Here is a 20,395-nt window from a genome sequence, read left to right as displayed (position 1 = left end):
CAATATTTCTAGCATTGAAATCTTCCAGACACATCTCATCAACAAAACTGTCCTTGTCCGCACGGACAATATGACAGCAAAGTATTATATACAGAAACAAGGAGCAACACATTCTTTGCATCTTTCTCAACTATTGCAAAGCATATGGAGATGGGCAATCCCACAAAACATATATCTTCTAGCAGAACGTCTTCCAAGAATACACAATCAGATTGCAGATCTGCTAAGTCGTCAAACACAACAGATACACGAATGGGAACTTCATCCTCAAGTTCTTCATCCATTTTTTCAGAAGTGGGGCCACCCAGATATAGATCTGTTTGCCACACACGCAAACGCGAAATGCCCAACCTTCGCTGCCAGGTTACCACACCCATTGTCCAAGGGAAATGCGTTATGGATGAACTGGTCAGGCAGATTTGCGTACACTTTTCCGCCACTCCCGCTCATTCCATTAGTAGTGCGCAAGCTCAAACTGTCTCTCAAGATGATCCTAGTTGCTCCAACATGGGCCCGGCGACCATGGTTCACAACACTCCTGGAACTCTCAGTAGTTCCACACCAAAAACTACAGCTCTCCCCAAAGCTGCTTACACAGAACCATGGAGAGATAAGACAGCCAGATCCAGCTCAACTGAACCTGGCAATCTGGCTCCTGAAATGCTAGAATTCGGTTACCTAAACCTCCCACCAGATTGTATGAACATTATTAAAGAAGCAAGACGCCCTACTACTAGAGCTTGTAATGCAGCCAATGGAAAAGATTTGTCATTTACTGCAATAACAACAAAATTGCCCCGCTAGATGCTTCAATTCAAAACATTATTTGCTATTTTCTGCATCTACAAAGATGTCATTTAGCATGCACATCCATAAGATTACATCATGCTGCCCTTGCCGCTTACCTGCCAAACAGACAACATTTGTCATTGTTTAGGGTACCTGCTATCAAAAGCGTTCATGGAAGGCCTTAAATGGATAATTCCTCCCACAATCCCACCCTCTCCAGTGTGGAATTTAAACATTGTCCTTACAAGGCTCATGGGTCCTCCATTTGAACCTCTACACCAGAGCTTTCCAAACTGTGTCGCGACACGGTACTGTGTCGCCTGCTAATGGTGGGTGTGTCGTGGGATGATGCGACGTTCGTACGCCAGACATATGGGGAGAGGAGGAGACTTCTAGACGAGCGTGTGAGCGCCGTGTGCGCACAGCACATGCGCAATTTCAGGACGAGGAGGAAACGGCAGGCCCGGAGAATAATCTTCTACATTCTTGACCTTTTCACAAGTAGGGTGATCAAATAAGGTCGTGAATGGGAACTCCTGTCAAGATGCAGACAGTTGGAGCTGGTAAATTCTAGGGTAGCTGAAGGACTGATGTGTTTCAGTTCGAGCACTAACCACCTGACCTTGGAACCTCCCAGAATTCCTCTTTCTGTTTTGCATAATTTATGCAGCACTCTAGGTTTCTGAGTAGCCGGGTTTTAACATGTGAATATGTTTAGAGCCGTTGGCTATTTTACTTTGTCTCTATCAGCGTTGTAAAGGCAGGGTCCGTGCAGGTGACATTTACGGTCTGTCCTCAGTGGCTCTGTTGGGCTCTGAGCAGAAAGGGTGAAACGAGAATCAGTTGGTGATTGAGCTTTTAGCAATCTCTGGCGCCCACGACATCATCCAGATGGTGACAGAAAAACTTCAATTATTTTTCGATTAAGTCGGAAAAATAATGGGATTTTTGGAACACCGTTTATGGAAGTTTTGTACACTTTGTTCAGAAGTTGAAAGTCGACACAATTTAGATGGCATCAAAAGTCGCGCTTGTCAAGTCTTTCCGTTCACACTGTGTAGAAATCCCACTCGCGTGGGCCACACCAAATGAATCACCGACATGAAGTAGACTACAGAGTTGGGGTGGGTGACACTGTCAGTCACTCGCGGCATCACTGTGCGCTGCAAAGATCCTAATGTTTTCACATCATTTTGCCGATCACGTTTTGGCTGCCTTCGGTGCGGTCCAGCAGGGCTGGCTGTCCGTTTCATCCCTCTCTGCAGACAATATTACTGTTAGCGCCATTGAGTTGGACAAGAAAGCACTGCAATACCCTGCATAAATTTAACTTTTCAGCTCACTTAGAAACAATTATTCCTAATTTCCGCAATGTCAGTATGTAGATTGTAGCTGATAAAGACATGGCTATGTTTACTTGTTTTATATGCTGGAGTTCTTAAAGAAGTGACGTAACATATCGTACATTAAACTGCTTAAAACACGCTTCTCGTTGTGCAAATGGTTGTAATTTGGAATATTTATATGTTTCACTTCTCTTCATTCCTTTATTTTGCTTGTCACTCATACTCGATCAAATGTCTATCATAATCGCACTGAACTTATGAAAATGTCACACGTGGCAATCTGAAACCTTTGCAGCTATGAACACATTTCCTACCACTTTCAGGCGCTAAGGCACTATGCAGCATATGTATAAAGATTAGAACATGTACACATGAATGCAGCTTGTAATACTGCTTGAAAAAGGCTCCACTCGGGCATTATCTACCAGTCCCCTCCACCCAGCCCCCAACTGCATTAATTTGTTCTCTTCATCTTCAAATTAGATTTTTAAAGTTTCTTTAGTGCAGACCGAGCCCAGAAGTGTGTCAGACTGCTAAACATGAGATGCAGGTATTAGTTTATACAGAGAGAGCTGTGCTGTGTTTTTCCCAGCTGTTATTTGAGGTGTTCCTCAAAGTTTAGTGACAGAAGAAATTACGACTCATCACATATTTCTATAGATTTGTCTTTAAAATTGAACATTGTTATATTAAAAAAATAGGTACATTGAAGTTACCTTTGCAGTGCTGCGGCGGGGGGAGGTGGGGGACGGTCTGCCCCAGGCAGCACTCTTTTTGGGCAGCCACCCAAATGAAGCTCACAAAACTGTGGTTTACGCCTTGCGCCTACGCTTGCCTTTTAGACATAGGTTGTGCCATAGAAGTCGATGTTCATGCTTTATTTTTTCATATATTTTATTTTTACTTGTGAAGTTTGCCATTGTCGTATATAAAAGGAGGCAGAAGTTGATGCACAATTTGAATTTCTGATACAGATATGTGGTACCTCTGGCTATTTTATTGTTTGGTAATCAATTTTCAAGGCCAGGTGGGTTGAGTTTTGCCACTTCAGTTCTGCATGATGTCTGCTACATTCGCTGTCTCTCTTGATCTTAATGTGAAATGAAACCCAAACCAAGATGTTATTTTTAAGAGGTCTTTCTTCAAATTCATAGTGGTCTGGCCCCAGCTGTATCCCTTCTTCCAATGCAGACATTCAGAAAATGCCACTATTATAACTCGTTTTCCGTTTCAGACATTTACTGTTAGGATTTGGGAAGTTGATGCACAAATCTTTGTGATCTTTTTGACCCAGACTCGTCACTTGCTCTGTATTTTTTTTGGGTGGAGTTTTATATAGCGCAAACTAGACCTGAAGGTATCCGAGCGCTTTGTTCCACTGCACGTAACTGGTGCTCATGTAGTCAGCTATGCTTAATACAAGTTTCCAGACGTTTCTTTGAATTGAGGCTGCAAGAGACCTCTTTGCTTCCTTATATTTAGGAACAAGAGGGATGTAATGTGCCTGGATTACATTACATGCCCAAAGAGAAAATTACATCACAAAATAAGACTTTTTATTGGAAAGAAGCGCTATGACTTATGAAGAATGTGGTATTCAACTGTACATAATGCTGTTTAGGCGTGTTCAGTTACTCTGTCACTCACTGGACATTGTTACAGGTTTCCCACAAGAGACTGGTCCATGGTTAATCAGGAAAATTCATGGCACTTTATCTTGCTTCACTGAGAAATCTCACTACTAGGAACTTGGGGTGAAGTCAGGTTTTCAGCACATTCTTAGTGTCTTTCTGTGACTGAAAACATCAGTCAGAATTACAGCAAGTTGACTTACCCTTCCATACTTCCAAAACATTGGTAACTATATTGCCTGTATTTTACAGCACTTAGAAACGGCCACATGCAAAATGAAGTGCTATATTTAAGGCCTAAATTCTCTTTTTCTTTCCAGTCTGCCCTATTTTTCATTTTTTAATTCTTCTATTTTTGCACAACATTGCCTTCAAGGTCATGAACATTTTCCACACCACCTACATTTGCTGTTGGTGGGTTCTTCAGTAGCTTGCAATGCATAATAAAGGCAGAAAGATGGAATGAAAATGTTTGCATTTGCTATTGTTGGCAAAGAGGAGAGTCGCATTTACCTGGATGGTCCAGGGTGGGCCTAGTCTCGATGTTTGGGAGAGGGATGTGTGTGAGTAGGTAGGTAGGCAGTGGCGTAAGAAGTACACGGAGGAAGTACGCCTCTGTAAAATGTAGACATGATGATAAAGTGGAAGATGATCTGCAGGTTTGGAGGGTGCTGTCTTTGTTAGAGCAGATTCACAATTGCTTTATTAACCTTCCTGCTTTCTAAAATTGGCTTGAAACTGCACCATTTGCCCACTACTTTTTCAAAATTTTCTCGGGGGGAGAACCCCCATTAGGTGGTTCAAGCTTGCGCGCTACGCGCGCGCATTGCAGTGTCAATAAAGCAGGAATGTATAAAAAATGTGTCACCAACATGAAAAGTTTGGAAAGCTGTGCTCTACACAAATGCGAACTGCAGTTCATTGCATGGAAAGTAGCTTTCCTAGTCGCTATCACCTCTCTCAGGAGAGTAAGTGAGATCCAGGCTTTAACCCTACAAGAACCATTCTTACAAATACATCATAACAAGGTGGTTCTTAGAACAAATCAAAAATTCCTTCCGAAAGTAATCTCTGCTTTCCATCTTAATCTATGGAATCACCTGTGTTTTTCCCAAAACCAGATTCTGTAGCAGAGAGAGCTCTTCACACATGTGATGTCAAAAGAGCTGTACTTTATTACATTGACATAACTAAACCTTTTAGAAAGACAAACCAACTATTTGTAGCTTTCTCTCCACCTCATAAATGAAACCCCATCTCCAAAGCTGGAATTGCCAGGTGGATAGTCAAGTGCATTCAAATATGCTACCAGAAAACAAAACGCATATTAACAATTCCCCCTAGAGCGCATGTAAACTAGGGGCTTCCATGGCATTCTTAGGGAACATTCCCTTAGATGACATATGTAAGGAAGCAACATGGTCTACACCACACACCTTCACCAAACACTATTGTGTAGGTTTGCAGGCAAAACAACAGGCTTCTGTAGGCCAGGCTGTTCTTAAAACACTTTTCCAGACCACTGCAACAGATATAGGTGACCACCGCTAGGGGATAGCACTGCTATACAGTCTATGCAAAGTATGTATTCTGCAGCTCATCTGCCTCGAATGGAAAATACTACTTACCAATATGCATCTGTTCTTGGCATGTAGAGCTGCAGAATAACATACGCCCACCCGCCTCCCCGGAACTTCTATCTATTCCAGTGTTATCTTACTTAGATACATTACACGTGGACATCTTTTCAGTTTCTTACAAACTCCATCATTTCCCATCATGGCGAAAAACAATCTGAAGATGGAGTCGATGCCCATGCGCACTATTGTCCAAGGGAGGAGTCACCTATCTGATTTCTTCCAAGACAGCAACAAACTGCAATCGTCCAAGCCCAACACCAGATGGCGATCTATGCACAAGTATGTCATTCTGCAGCTCTACATGCCAAAAACAGATGCATACTGGTAAGTAGCATTTTCCTTTATAAACACTATAATCCCACTCCAGTCTGGAATCCATCCACTTTCATTGGCATATTGGAATGGGTAGTAACTTAGCTATAGATGGTAGAAACCCTGTGTGGCAGACATTCCTTTCACAGCTGATGATTAATTTGCCATACCATGTTGAATGGCAGCTTTTTCTAGTCCAATACTGATACCACTTTGGCACGGTCCTGAGAATCATTGCATGGGTGTGAAGAGATAATTAAAGGTTAATGACTTCGTATGCGCTCATACTCAAAGACAGAAGTAGTTTTGGTGGTAGAGTATCCATTAACATGATTCTGCAGTTTCTTGACTGAATGCCTTTGCATTTGTCCATGAAATGAGCCGATGCAGAGTTGTTTCTTAAGATGGAACGTGTAATACAAGAAAATAAATAACTTAAACACTGAGTAATTTCAGTACTGCTAACCTTCATCCCACAGTTTCTGTACAAAGACCAGTCTTTCATCCATTCTACTTAAACATGTGCTATCAAAATCCTCATACATGGAGGGTAAATTAAGCTTATTCAATGATGAGCCAGTGTGGATAGGTTGGGGGGAGACTCATGTTGGATTGCAAGCACAGATTTGGGGAGAGGAGGGTGTTGGCCCCTCCTTGCCAGGTACAAACATGTTGCATGTAAATAAAGGGAGGTGAACTTACACACGGAGTACTGCAGTTTCTCCTGCACATTGTTATTCTACCTCTGCACCTCCATAAACCTGGCTAAAAAGCTAAAGTGAAAACACGGTCATAAAGGATATATGTGCATTGAAGTTCTGATCCATCTTCTGGAAAGTTAGCACCATTTCTCATAGCAAACGCTTGTTTTCTGTGCCCCTCATCTCAGCTGCTTAATACATTTTACTGGCTTTTCACTTCTGATCTCCACATGTATTCCTCTCTCATAGGGGAATCATTTAAACTTAAAATAACCTCTAAGGTTGCAGGTCCTCAATGTTATCCCTGAACTCTAGTTATAATTGTGAGATTTTTATATGCCCCCCCCCCCCTCAAAGTTAGTGGATGAGGGGTCCATTTCCAGGAATTGCTTAAGAAATGTTCTCCACATACCGAGAGTCTTTAACTTGTGGGTGGGGTATCTTTAAAAGAATGTCTATTTGTGACAGCTCCGGTCCAATGATAGAATGGCTGCTGCATTTTGAAGGGTCTACTCTGATTGGGTCCCCGTCGATACATTTTCTGGTGGCACAGGTCTACAGAATGGGTGTTCAAGATGAAGGGGCTGGTGGTTTCGCAGTACGGAATTCAGCAAACCTCAGTTTTCCAAATAGGCAATCATACATAGAGGTGGGCAGATGAGATATCTGACCTATTTTAGTGATTAAGATCGTACTACCAAAGCACTTCCCACAATAATCAAAAAGAAGAGTTTCAATGTTTCATATTCACATGATTATTCAATCTAAAATTGAAGACACAAGTCAGATGGCTGTAGACCGTAGCGTGTATTAAAACCAGAAAAAACAGCCGACACGTGTTTCATCATGCAGTGACTTCTTCAAGGCTAGATTCACGGTTGAGTGCTCATAGGTTATGGGAGAAAAATTTGGAATCAAACCGCATTGTTGAGAAGTCATAAAGATGTAGTAAAATCTTTGTTCTAAGTATTCAAAATATTGAAAATGTGTCCACTTTACTCTTCCTTCTATTTTGGGTAGGTGGCCTCCCGTTCTGTTGCTGGCCACCAAAATATATAGTGAAAGATAGGCTGCATCATCTGTTATGTGGATCAATGCCGGTTAGTCCACGCATAAAGTCATGATGAGTCTCCTGCATCTGATTAGTGTGTACTATTGTCTAAGTGATCTCGGCATCCCGGAAGTAAAGGGCCCTTTACGTCTGGGACGCTGAGATGACTCGGACGATAGTACACGCTAATTAGATGCAGTAGACTTTACACTATTGGTTAAATGCCAACTTAGCTTGCCAGCCTGTTAGTGATTGTTTTAGCCTTCTTTCTCTGCTGTATTTGAAGTTCCAGCTTCTTTCTATACCTTCTCTCTCATCTCTTCTCCCAAGCTTGCTATTTTAATGTTGGTGTTTCCTTTTGTTTCCCTAACTAGCTTTTTGTCTCTTCACTTTTCATCATCCTTATTTAGTCTCTAAATCACCTGATGGCAACATTCATCTTGTCATTCTTCCTTTAGGAAACTGGAAAGAGCTCCCTCTACGTTTTTAACCCAATCTTTGGCAAATGGAGCCACGTCGCACCCCCAGTCCTGCAACGTCCGATCCTCCAGTCTCTGCTGCTGCCTATTATGGATAATGATTATGCCAAAGTACTCTTACTAGTGGACGACAAACTTCAGGTAATGTATATAAAAATTCCCAAGAGGTGAGGGTAATGGGGCATACAGTGCTCTTAATGTAGTCTTCGGGGGATAGGTGGTGAGCATCAGATAACATGCTATGCAGAAAGCCCTGGGGATATCTACTCCGTGCTACAACACATACAGTGCAATGAGGGCTGGAGGCATCTTATCCGCTCCAGCCAATGTACTGTTCAGAGTAATAAGGAACATCTGATCAGCTTCATGTCACCTACAACACAAAGAAGGTTGTCTCCTATATATTCACCCTCAGCTGATGTTCTGTGCAAAATGTTGTCCACTCATGATGTAACCAACTCCAAAGTGCTATGCATGCTACTGTGTCTTTCCATGTACATCGGGAACATAGAGTGGTACCCTGATCAAGTTTCCCCATCTACTTCTGACTCATGAAGCTAAATTCACAGAACTCAAATTTGCATTGATTTGTTTAAGAACAAAACTGGCTAAAAAGAGCGCTTTTGATGTACTTGTCATTTTAGGTGCACCCCTGATTTCGAAAAGGTAAAAGTTACCAATCTAAAATATTTGTATTTCACTTATACATAGGGGAAGGAAATGCAGTTACAGAAATGTCTTGAATTGCTTTTGACAAGTGATAAAGAATAAGGGTGAATTTATAACCAAGTTTGTATTAAAAAATGTAAGGGTGCTGATATTATCAATACCATCCCCATCCCAGCATTAATATATATATTTTTTAATGTATCCACTTTTTGAAAACCATGGAAGTGATTAAAGTCTTTAAAATATAATAATTGTAATGCCTGGATTACTTTCTGGTAACCTTCATTACTCTGGTTCTTCCTTCCTGATGCCAGTACTTAAATGAATAACTGTGAGTCTTTTACCCTATGGAACACCCCTTTTCATGCTGGTTTCCATTTTTATTAAGACCAAGGGCACATTCTCCTAAAGATCTTCTCCCACCGATTATCCCTCCCTGATGCTACTAAGCCCTTCTATCAAAAGGCTAATGAAATAATTGGGTACGGTAAGGTCAGAAGTATTAGGATGGAGGAGGAAGAATTGGAGTTACAAAAATTACCGGTAAGTAATGCAGGCAATACCTCCTCATCTCCTTCCTCATCCCATTCCTTACTTAAATGGGGAATACCCAAGCTGTAAGCGTTGATCAGGAGTAGATAGAAAAAACAGCAAGTCCAGTCTGATAAAAATATGAAATCGCACCTAAATAGCTAATTTGTATTGCTTCTGCATATGTGTGATAGCCAAATTCAAACGCTTTCAAGAGGAAAACTTGTCCTTGTGAGCAGACAATTCTTAACAGTAATTTCTGACCCAAAAGACAACTTTGAACCCAGAGCTATAATTAGCATATGATGTAAAAAGAATTTGGAAGGGAAAGCCCAGGTGGCAGACCTGCAGATGACTATAATGGATGACCCTCCCCATTCTGTCTAGGAAGAGGTCATCCTTCAAATGAAATCATCTTTAACTGTACCTGGGGAAGTCCTTGCCAAAGGCTTGATAAGCCAAAGAAGTAACAGATTCCATTTCCCTAAAGTCGGATTACATGGGTTTTCAGCTCTCTTAGCAGGGCAGACATTTATAAACATGCTCCCAGATTTCCTCAAGTCAGCTGTTCTTGAAGGTAAATCCATATAGCCCTCACAACATCCAAAAGGTGGATTAAGGGACCTGAATCAAAGGCAGAGACTGCCTCTAAGGAAGAAAGAATTCTGTGAAAGGCTACATTTAATTTAGGAAATAATATAGGACCCAAAGACTGAACAATGCAATCTTCAGAAAACTTTAGAGTGGGGTGGATGGAATGCAAGGGCACCAATCTCTTCTAGCTGTAGTTATGGCTACTAGAAAAACACACTGAGTAAAACATTTGTCAGAAACCCTCTTCAAAGATTCAAAAAAAGTTTTTTGTAGAAATGCTAAGACAAGTGGTCAGTCCCAAGAGGGGTACGGTTTTATTTTTTATCTTTGAACTTAAAAGCTAAAATCCCCTAAAAAGTATTGACAGTAGAGGCTCAAATGAAGAAAGGTCATCCAAGGGGATCAAAATGCTCTTGTAGAAGACCGCTGTAGCCTGAGGGTAGACAGAAATACATTGTCAAAACTATCTTGCAGGAACTGAAGGATGTATTCTGAGGAGTTCTGAGCTGGAGACAAACTTCTAGAGCTACACCAATTGTCAAAAGAATCCCAATGGTGAGAATACACTTTGTTTGTGGAGCATTTCTAGGTGCCTCAAGGAATTGTAAACCGAGGTAGAAAGACCTTTATTCAAGAAAGTGTACCTCTCAGTCTCTACACAGTGCCAGGGCAGTCATAGAAAAATGATGGCGATTCAGAGATGACTGGGTATAGAATCTATTCCTGACCCACAATCAGCTGCCAAAGAATGTTAAACTAGAGTCTTGACTAGAAAGGCAACATTATGACAATTTCTACTGACTACTGCCAAAGTATTGCCATAACCCTCAGAATCAAGGACATTTTAGGGAAGACTTAAAGAAGGGCCTTCGGCCATAGTCAACACAGCCACAACTATCATGGCTTGATCTGGGAACTGCGAGGAGAACTACAAGCGTTGGAAATTCTGATGAGTTAAAAAAAAGGTCTAATAGAGGTACACCCCACCCCTGTCAGATCATCTGAAAAATTAAGGGGCTGAGATTGAAGTTCTGTGAGCAGGGGAAAACTGCTCAGTTGTTTTGTCTGACAGGTTGCAACCTGCCTGATATGGACAAGATTTAAGAAAAGATTGTGCATGCCCAAGAACATATCTGATGAGTCAACCGATTGAAGGGTCTGAATCCCGTGCCTAACTGATGATTTAAGTGAGATATTGTTACCGTATTGTCTGTGTGAATCAGTAAAGCCTTCCTCCTGAGATGGCTTGAGAAGAACTGTATTGCCTACCAGATTGTCCTTAGCTCCTTTCAGTTAGAGGACATGCCCTCCTCCAGTTTCCTCAAAAACCCTGCTCTCTCTGGGAAGCTAAAATAGACCCCTATCCCAGGCTGCTGGCATTGAGGGTCAGGATCGCTAGTTTCTGATAGGATAACATTTTTCTGTGGTCTAAGGTTGTGGGCATCGTCCATGAAGCTAGGTTTTCTCGAGTTGACTGAGTCACCGGATCAAGATCTTCCTATCTCTCTGGGAGGGACAGCAAGTCACTCAGAGAGCGGTGCACCAGCTGTCCCAGGTGGAAGACGAGCCCACGGTACAATGAAAAGTGGTGCAGCCTGCAAAGAGAATTAAAACATAGATAGACTAAGGGAGACAGCTGGTCCTCTAGGCCAAAACAAAATGGAGCATTCTTACTAAAATTACTACATTGCCTTGTACTCAAAGCCATTCTCCTGCTGGGGCTTCTGAATTTGCTAGAAGAACCTTGAGGTGTTCTCTGAGCTTTATTTTCCTGAATTGTGGTAGAAACACCATCACCAAGCTTGTATCAAAAACATCATCTATGTATTCTAGGTTCTAGGATGGAATCATTTGTGACTTTGAACAGTTGATTAGGGACCCAAATGTTTGGAGAGTCTGAACAACCAAAATGGTGTCCCTTCTAGTCGGTTCCTGGGAAGGAGAATGAATAAGATGGTCACCAAGGTTAGGGTAGACCCAGTAGAGGAGCTATAACTTTGTTGATGACCCCCGGGAATGTTTTTAGTCCAAAGGGTAGAATTCTGAACTGCCAGTGTTGATTTCTAGTTGCAAACCTTAGAAACCTCTGATGAAAGAGGGCAGTTGGTGTGTGGAGATAGGCATCTTGGTTAAGAAGTCTCCTTCCAAAGTGAGATGAATTACCTGCAGAAGAGTATTCAGCTTGAAATGAACCATGGGTATGAGCTTATTGAAGGATTTTAGGTCGATAATCATTCTGAATTCCATGATGACTTTCTTCAGGAACAGGAAGAATGACTTCCTTTTTTTATTAAAGAGAACACTCTCCTGAGGAGCTCTCTTCATTTTGTGGATCGGCCATGGGATCTTAATAAAGTGCGGCTCCAGAAAACTTGAGGAAATGTCCATATCCTGGAACTGGGAAATGATCTGTAGGACTCACTACTCCGAAATACATGCTTTTCATTCTTCCTGAAAGAAGCGCAGACGACTCCTAAATGGACCTAACAGAGTCCCGGAATAGTGAGGAGTTCTTCTTGGGATTACGGTCTCCCCCAGAAGACTGATGGGAGGAAGGGTTTGACTGGAACCCATAGGTTGGAAATTAGATCTGGTATGATGTAAACTTCTTTTTCTTATATCATTTCCTTTTACATCCTTCGCTTGTGATGAAAAGGTTGTGTGTGCTTTTAGCTCTTAAAAAGGATTTTATTAGAGCTTTTGCCAACTATTTACTAAAAACGCCCATTGCCAGAAAAAGGCTTTTGCAAAAGATCTTTCTTTTGAGCTGCAACGAACCCCTTGAATGTAGATGATTCCTTGCAGCAACAACACCTACTGATCAAAAATAACATCTGATAGAAACGTAGACCGAATTTCCATACAACACAATAAATGAGAGCAACCCTACCCCTCCTGGATGTTGGATGACAAAATGTCCTTAAGCAGCCACTGGCAGGCATAACAGCATAGATCTTAGATTTGATATCCAGGCTAAGACCAGCATGAGCTATCTATCGGGCACTCGCCACCTTCTTGTCACTAGGGTCTGCCACCACAAAATCCTCAGTCAGGAAAGAAGGTTTATCCACAAGATTTGCCTAAAGGAGATCAACATTCAGTGTCTGCAGATGCTTGGTCTTCTCCTTTGTCTATACAGTCTGCCCATAAATCTTGGCACTGATACTCTATCTGGAAATTACCATTCAGGTTTCAGCAGACCCTGAATGGCAGGAATAAATAGGTACCTTGGGGATGGAAGGCCTCTGGAACTGCCAGAACCACTCCGCACTCCTACCCACCTGTTCATCTTGCAGAGGAAGCTGTGAATTGGATGAGAGCTCAGAGATTACTTGCTTGCGGTCCTCTTTCAAAATAAAGTTCCCCATTGGAGTGGAAGGGTCATCCTGGAACCTGAATCAATCCTCATCATAGTCGGGAGGTGCCCAAGAAGAGCATGAGGAAGGTGAGTAGGCATCAAAATATGATACTAAGGAAGAATCCGGAGGCTGACTAGGAGAGCCTCTGTTGCACTGCTGATTATAGACCGGATAATGATCTGACCATCTCCTGAGGGTCCTTCTCAGAAACTGGAGGTGACTGGGATTGTAATCCAGGATTCCTTTTCCAGGAAGGTATCTCTCCGAGGAAGAGGGAGAAGTATGATGCTTTGTCTGAGTGTTTCGTCATCTTGCTGCACAGAAGGATACTCTGAGAATTAATGAAAACGGGGGAAATATTAAACCCCAAGTCCTTAAATGTAGGCAATCCAAATAGATGCCAGCGAACAAAGAAGAAAACCTGCTCACAGCACTTCTATATATCCCTCCTTTATTTTTTTTATCTTCATGTAGAAAAGGCCTTAACACCCTAGTTTTCCAAAATAGAGTCCTTGAAACTCGAGTAATAAAGGCTAACCGGCAATTGCCATACACTCCCGCTCTTTTATCTCTTTTTTTATATTTTATTTATTAAATACCCCTTACTCCCACTTCCCCTGTAATTGCTCAGAAGGAGACATCAGACAGCCGCAAGCAGGAGGATCCGAACCTGCGTACACGGAAGCCACCAAAATACCAGGTGGAAAAGACCCTGTGCTTAATAACCGGGCCGTAGCACCTCTGCAATAAAGCAATTGCTCTATGTAGAAGCTCTCTTTGAGGCAGGCCGTCACTCCAAATTTCTGCAAACTGCGTTCACCAGCAGGAACACAATGCAGTTTTCTTGAAAAGTGGAACGAATTGTGAAGGGTCCCTGCACCCTCTGATAACTGACGAGGAAACCTGGAAGGCGCCCAGGCAGTCTTCTAGAAGCCCTAAAGGATGAGAAAGTGCCCAAAAACGAAACGTGAAGGGTTATTGGGAAGGAGAGGATTTATAGGAGGAGCGTCCCTTGCCCTAAAAAATGTAGGAACCCACTTGGGTAATTGGCGCAAATGTGTCAATTTAAGTAAACAATGGGACGAGGACAGAGATAAGAAGGTAATAAATAATTTTTGGGGGGATTTTTTTTTGTAAAAAGTTTAGAGAAGGGAGTTCAGCAAAATAGATGGGGTACCACAGATAATGCATTTTAAGTGATTTTTTCTGGATTCTGTGAAGCAGGTACATTGGTTAGACCATTTCATTTTTACTGAACACATACAACCCTCTTACCGTGTTCAGTGAAATAAAACATCCTTTTAAATGTAAACGTTTTAAGTCAATTATTCTTGCACACACATTTAGTTGTTCAAATATCTCAAGATGCATAATGCATTTTATATACTATTCCAGAGAGTGACTCAATGTGCATCAAGTTAACACAAGATATAGGTTTATTGTTGTGTTAGCAGCTGATTAAACTGACTAGTTAAAAACTAGCCTATCAACTTACCTTGAAGCCAGTACAAAGTGTGTGTGTGTTTGTGTGTATATATAATATAAAATAAAATCAACATTGAGATGTGTTTTGTGGGAGGTAAGGGTGGAGGACGCGATAGCAAAAGATCCAAATTATGTGCTGCTGGGGAGTGCAGTTGATATGGTGGGGACGTAATCTGCGGTCCTGTAGTGAGGAACGGAGCGTGTGAGGGGGGCATTTTATCTCCAGCTTAAGTGCTGAGGAGAGTGTGTTATTGAACTTGTGATCAGCTCCAAGTATTGTAGTGAACAGAACGTTCTAGAGCAAATATGATCCTGGTAATTTACTTTCTATACAATGTTTTGAGTGATAACATAATCTCCAGATATTATAGTGTGCAGGGATCTGCAGCTTGCATTATCAGCTTTAGCTAGTCTACTGTACTGGGAGTACTGGTGGAGATCCAGCAGGTATAACATACTAAGTGCTGGGTGACATAACTGTTTATAGTAATGCACTGCTATTTTATGTTGAGGGAGAGATCCGCCAATGCTCTTTCTAGACTGCTGAGTGTGCTAGCCAGTTCCATGTCCTGTACTATACATATACAAGGGGTGATGAGATCAGCTCCAGAAAATGTACAGAGTCCTGTCGAAGATTTGTGAACATCTCCAGGGTGTGCTGGCGGTACTATGAGTAGCTCCAGGTTTCCTATTTGACCAGATAATGCTGGGTGACTTTATGGTTCTGTGCTCTGGTGAATTACTAAATTCGAAACCAAGCGGCATGAAAAGCGCAACAACGCGCCCCAACCCACTGGTAACAGAAATGTAGCAATGCAGACCCTACATATACGGGACTACTGTCTCTCCACTCCTCCCGCCCTCAGTGCCTGACCCCATGATGGCTGCAATCTACTAATCCCAATGAGTAGTGGCCCGAACACCGCAACCCTACCCGGACCTGCCGATCGCACAGTTTGCTGTGACGTGGTCCAGAACCTACAGGTCTGAGCCTCTTCAACCCTACTTGTCTTCCCGGACGTTTTGCAAATTCAGATGGCAGCGACCCACTAATGTAAGCTTCTCCTGTCTGCTACCCATCCGAAACCCGTTTCTGTTTGGGTTTCAGCCTCTTCAACCCCACTTGTCCTTCCCGGACGGTTTGCACATGCGGATGGCAGCGACCCACTAATGTAAGCACCCCATGTCTGCCATACATCCGAATTCCGTGTCTGTTTGAGAGATGACCAATTTCCCCCTCAGCCCACAACAGCGTGGGGACTTCTAGGACTGTGACTGCTAGAGAACTTAACCCTGGACATTGCCAAACTTCGATCTGTTATCCATAACAGTAAAAGCCTCAACTACGAAAGTCTCCTAGAACAGAAGGGCCCTTGTTATAGTGGGCATACTTATTATTTATGTTGAGGCAAGAAACCGTGCCCCCCCGTACCTGACACTCTCCCTGCCTCAGGGACTGAACCCTTGTTGGCCGCCCAGGATTATCTTCCGGTATTGGGCGCAGGTAAGCTCCCGCCTTAGCGCCCCGGTGAGCCTTCTTCCAACCCCTATAAAAGTGGCCTGACATCCACTACTTTGTCCCTCCCACCGGGATCCTGCCCCCCCTTCCAACCCAGACATAATGCCTCCCATCTCACCTACCTACCCCAACACCCCCACTCCTAACTACCTAAGACCGCATGTGAGAAAGTGCCATCTTTCTTGCATGGTATGCCCCCACTTTTTGCTAAATTGCTGAATGTACTTCGACTGAGTGTACCCTGGGATCCTGCCAATCAGGTGCCCAGGGCCTATGTTCCTTCCTTAAACCACACAAACTCCAAATTGGCAAACCCTAGCCACATGTCAGCCCCTAGTAAATGGCACCCTAGGTACCCAGGGCCTTGTGGCCAGGGAAGGCCTCTAAGGGCTGCAGCACTCATTGTGCCACCCTCAGAGGCCCTGTACCCTTACACACACACTGCCCTTGCAGGCTGAGTGTCTGGGTGCAGGACAAAACAAAGAGTCGACATGGCACACATCACTGTGTACCATGGCCATCACCTACACTGCCAAGGCATTTGTCAGCCACCCCTCTAGCTGGGTGCATTTACGCCTATGGTGTGGGCACAGGAGCAGGAGCCCTGTGCCCCTACAGTACCCGGGTCCATTCCTGGGCACTGTAAGTGCAGTGCTGTCATTTAAGAGTGCATGGTGCTGAGAGCTTGTCATACACGAGCTTCACAGCACCATATTGGCAACACTGAAGCCTGGGAAGTTTGGTATCAAACTTCTCAGCACATTAAACCCACACTGATGCCAGTGTAGGATTTAATGTACTAAGCACCCCAGAGGGCATCTTAGAGATGCCCCCTTACAGCTAACTTACAATCCACGTCTGCTCTGAGGCTGCCCAGGCTGCCACACAGCAGACACGTTGCTGGACCCCTGGGTGGGAGAGCCCCTGCTCTCCCGGGCCTGCAACAATGCACATCCTGGGTGAGGTGAGAAATCTCCTCCCCAGGATGAGCAAAGGGAAGCTTCAAAGGCAGGCCGCCATTTGGAGTTTCCCCAGGCCACTGCAACCCCCCACTCTGGCGGGAAGCTTGGCCGGAAACCCCATACAAGGACAGGGGATGTGCCAGCCTGCCCACCCCACCCCTCAGGTGGGGGAGGCGAGGTGAAGCACATCTCCGGGCTCTCGCCATCTTGAAGATGGGAGGCCCTACCCTATCAGGATTAGGCTACTGCCCCCCTCCCACAGGAGAGAGGCAGGATAGGGGGTGTACCCACCCCAGGACAGGGACCCATTGGTCCCTGGCCTTCACCTACCTGTAACGCCCCTAAATCTAGTATTTAGGGGCCCCCTGAACCTTCCTTCCTTAGATTCCAGATAGAAAACTACAAGAAGAGCAAGAAGAACAAGGACCTGCCCTGCAGCTGCTAAAAAGAGAAGAAGACACCAACTGCTTTGGCCCCAGCCCTACCGGCCTGTCGACTCTCGAACCTGCACCAGCGCGGCATCTCTCGTGGCCAGCAACCTCACCAACCCCGGAGGACCTGGCTACCTTTTAGCTCTAAGCCCCTGGGACTCCCACGAGTAGAGGCTCTACTCAAGAAACCCATTTGCTATCCCTGGCACCAGCTCGGGACCGCGGACCCAACACACTCTGCACCAGCCAAGCCTGGCCAGTGCCGGAGTGGACAAAGACCCTGAGGACGACCCCACGGCGACTGTGACCCAGAGTCCGGCACCCAAGGACCCCCCTCGACATCCCGGAAGAAGCCTGCAGCCTCAGAACCAAGTGCCACCCCAGCCGCGATCAACCAGAGGGTAAGATTCCCGACGTCAAAGGGCACCCCTGCACCCGGCGCCCTGCGGCCCCCTGTGCCCAATCCCGGGGTACCCACCTAACCTACAACTACCCAACTTACCTCTCGAAGTGGTGGTGGCACCTGAAACATCCTCGTCCCCGAGCCTGCAGCCTTTTTCCAAACCGGAACATTCCCATTGATTTCCATTGAGCGCCCGAAGGCTCAAAAGCACCCTGCACCCAGCCGCCCGAGTGGCCCTGGCAGTGCCCTCTCTACACTAACCTACTTCCCCACTTGCCCTGAGTAAGTGACCAGGAGCCCAGCTCCCACAGCCGCGTGGCTTGCCAGACAGCAGCCACCAACCAAGGCCCCCCTATCCCTCATAGGATAACATTGGGCCTAACTCTCTCTGCACCCGGCCGTTCTGAAACCGCTGAGGGTGAACCAACTGTACCTACCTGACACTGGGGGACCCCTGAGTCCATGCCCGGAATTTCAACTCTGCCAGTCGAGTACTTACCCTTAAACCGCTAACTTCATTTTCCTCATAGGGTAACATTGACTGGCTTTTTCTTCAAAAATCTTCTAAGTGTGAACTTTTCAAAACTGCAAAAATTCACCAAAAATCAGCCAAGTGACAAAAACGAATTTACTCACCTGCTCCCAGGTGAGCTCCCAGTGCTGGATCTTGGTGCCCAGCCCTGACCCTGAAAAGTGTTCACAACTATACTTACCTCTAACTCATTTTTAGGTCTCGGCTGCGAAAGGCTGCGCTTGCGCAGTCTCGCTCCGAGATTTAATGAGTTGGAGTGACTTTGAGAAGAGGGGCTTGCACCCGCCCCTCTTCTCTCCTGTTCTCCATTGGCTGGCCTCTTAAATGCTGGCCAGCCACTGGAGAAGAGGTCCAGTCACTCCGTTGAAGCCCCGTCCTTTTCGGATCGGGGGGCGTGTTTTTGGCGAGAAGTCTCAGGGAGGAGACAACAGCAAAACACGCCCCCAAATCCGAAAAGGACGTGGCGTTTCTCCGAGGCATTTTCTGCTGTGCCTCGGAGAAAGGCGGTCGTGTCTTCCGGTGCCCTCGGCTTGTTTTGTTGTTGCTGTTGGATTAGTTAATGGGGTCACTTTTACTTCGGTGCCTGCGCCCGTTTTCTGTTCCAGTTCGCGGCCCTCATGATAACATTTAAAGTTTTGTCAAGTACGACATATAATTACTATAGTATCAGTTCGAAGCGAAGAAATCTTTGTTTTCGCAATTTAGATTCAGGCAGTGACTTACTTCAACAATTTGCATAGGTATTCTAGGCACTCCTTAACACTTGTCTTCCTTCGAAAACATTAGACTGGCATAAACTCTACCTGAGCCCTTAGCATTATTGCCCTACCAGCCCTCCCTCTACACATGCAAACTCCTAGGAGGTCCTCCGTAGGTTGGCAGCGCTATTAGTATAATAAAACATAATAAATATATTACGGGACTCGTGTCCCTAGATGCCCACATCACCTCTCTGCGTTGGGACAAGTGAAGAGCGGAGGATACGGGCCGCGCTCGAGCCCCGACATGAGGCCATGGCCCACTAGGGCCTCGCAGTTGCGTAACGTCGACACCCAGGTAGTTCTCTCCTGGCCACCCGTAGTGACGCGCAGTTCCCCTCCGCTGTCCCTTGAGCCAGCCCAGGAGCAACAGACCTGGCCTGTCAGCTGTATGGCGTCAGGCCCTACGTTACTCCACCATCAGGACGCACGAAAGAGGCCCGTCCGTCAAGGCCATAGCAAACCAGGGGTAGAAGAGAAATACGGCTTTATTGTACCTTGGTGAAGCGTGGTAGCCACCTTGAAATAATTTATATTCATCTGTATGTTAAAGGTATGGGGTCAGGAATTTCACTAATTAAAAGGGGTCATTACTACTGTCCAGATCATTTCACTATTTAGTTTATGACGTTAGTTTCATTTTTAATTTCTACACTTTGAATATGGACCCCATCTTCACAGTTTTACAAACTCGTGCATTATAAATATCTATGACACTAATAGTATGTCCGACACCTTGTTTTACATTTGAATTTCCTTCGAATGGCGGTTACGAAGCCTGCTCAATAACATCATTCTCAAATGGCCGCCGCTTCTGTTTTGTATTGAAGAACTTGTGTAATGTAGTCCTCCTATGGTTTCCGCAGCAGTCAAAACATTCCGCCCCCTCCCTGCAGTCCATGTAGATAAACAGGGACCGGGGAACTATGGACGGAACATCTGGACTATCACATCCGGATCGGGAAGAATTTTTCTTCCGGGTATTAAGCCTGTCTCGCTCATGGGAGTCATATTTTCTAACCAATTGCAGTTTTTGTGTTACGCATGTCCTCTTAGTAACGCCTTTTCGTTTGGCAATCCGTATTAGCAATCCGCAGTGCCTTGCTAATTGGTTGGAGTCCTATACATGGTGAAGGGGAAGCTTTTGGAGGAGAACGCAAAACTGCCAAAAGAAGGCAATCCGGCTCTTAGCTTCGGTGTCAG

The 20,395-nt window shown here is 44.6% G+C and overlaps 1 protein-coding gene across 1 annotated transcript in view; it reads left to right on the top strand.

Annotated features, from left to right (window-relative positions):
- The window catches only part of EMC1 (ER membrane protein complex subunit 1), a 281,531-nt gene that overhangs the window by 179,324 nt on the left and 81,812 nt on the right, over positions 1-20,395 (top strand). The window contains exon 16 of the mRNA XM_085609063.1: positions 7,929-8,090. Within this exon, the coding sequence (XP_085465189.1) occupies positions 7,929-8,090 (162 nt within the window). The remainder of the gene's footprint in view (positions 1-7,928; positions 8,091-20,395) is intronic.

The sequence above is a fragment of the Triturus cristatus genome, chromosome 1_2, assembly GCF_964204655.1.
Source record: "Triturus cristatus chromosome 1_2, aTriCri1.1, whole genome shotgun sequence".
NCBI lineage: Eukaryota > Metazoa > Chordata > Amphibia > Caudata > Salamandridae > Triturus > Triturus cristatus.
Note: the sequence above shows the minus strand (reverse complement) of the source record. Positions and strands in the feature narration are given on the sequence as shown.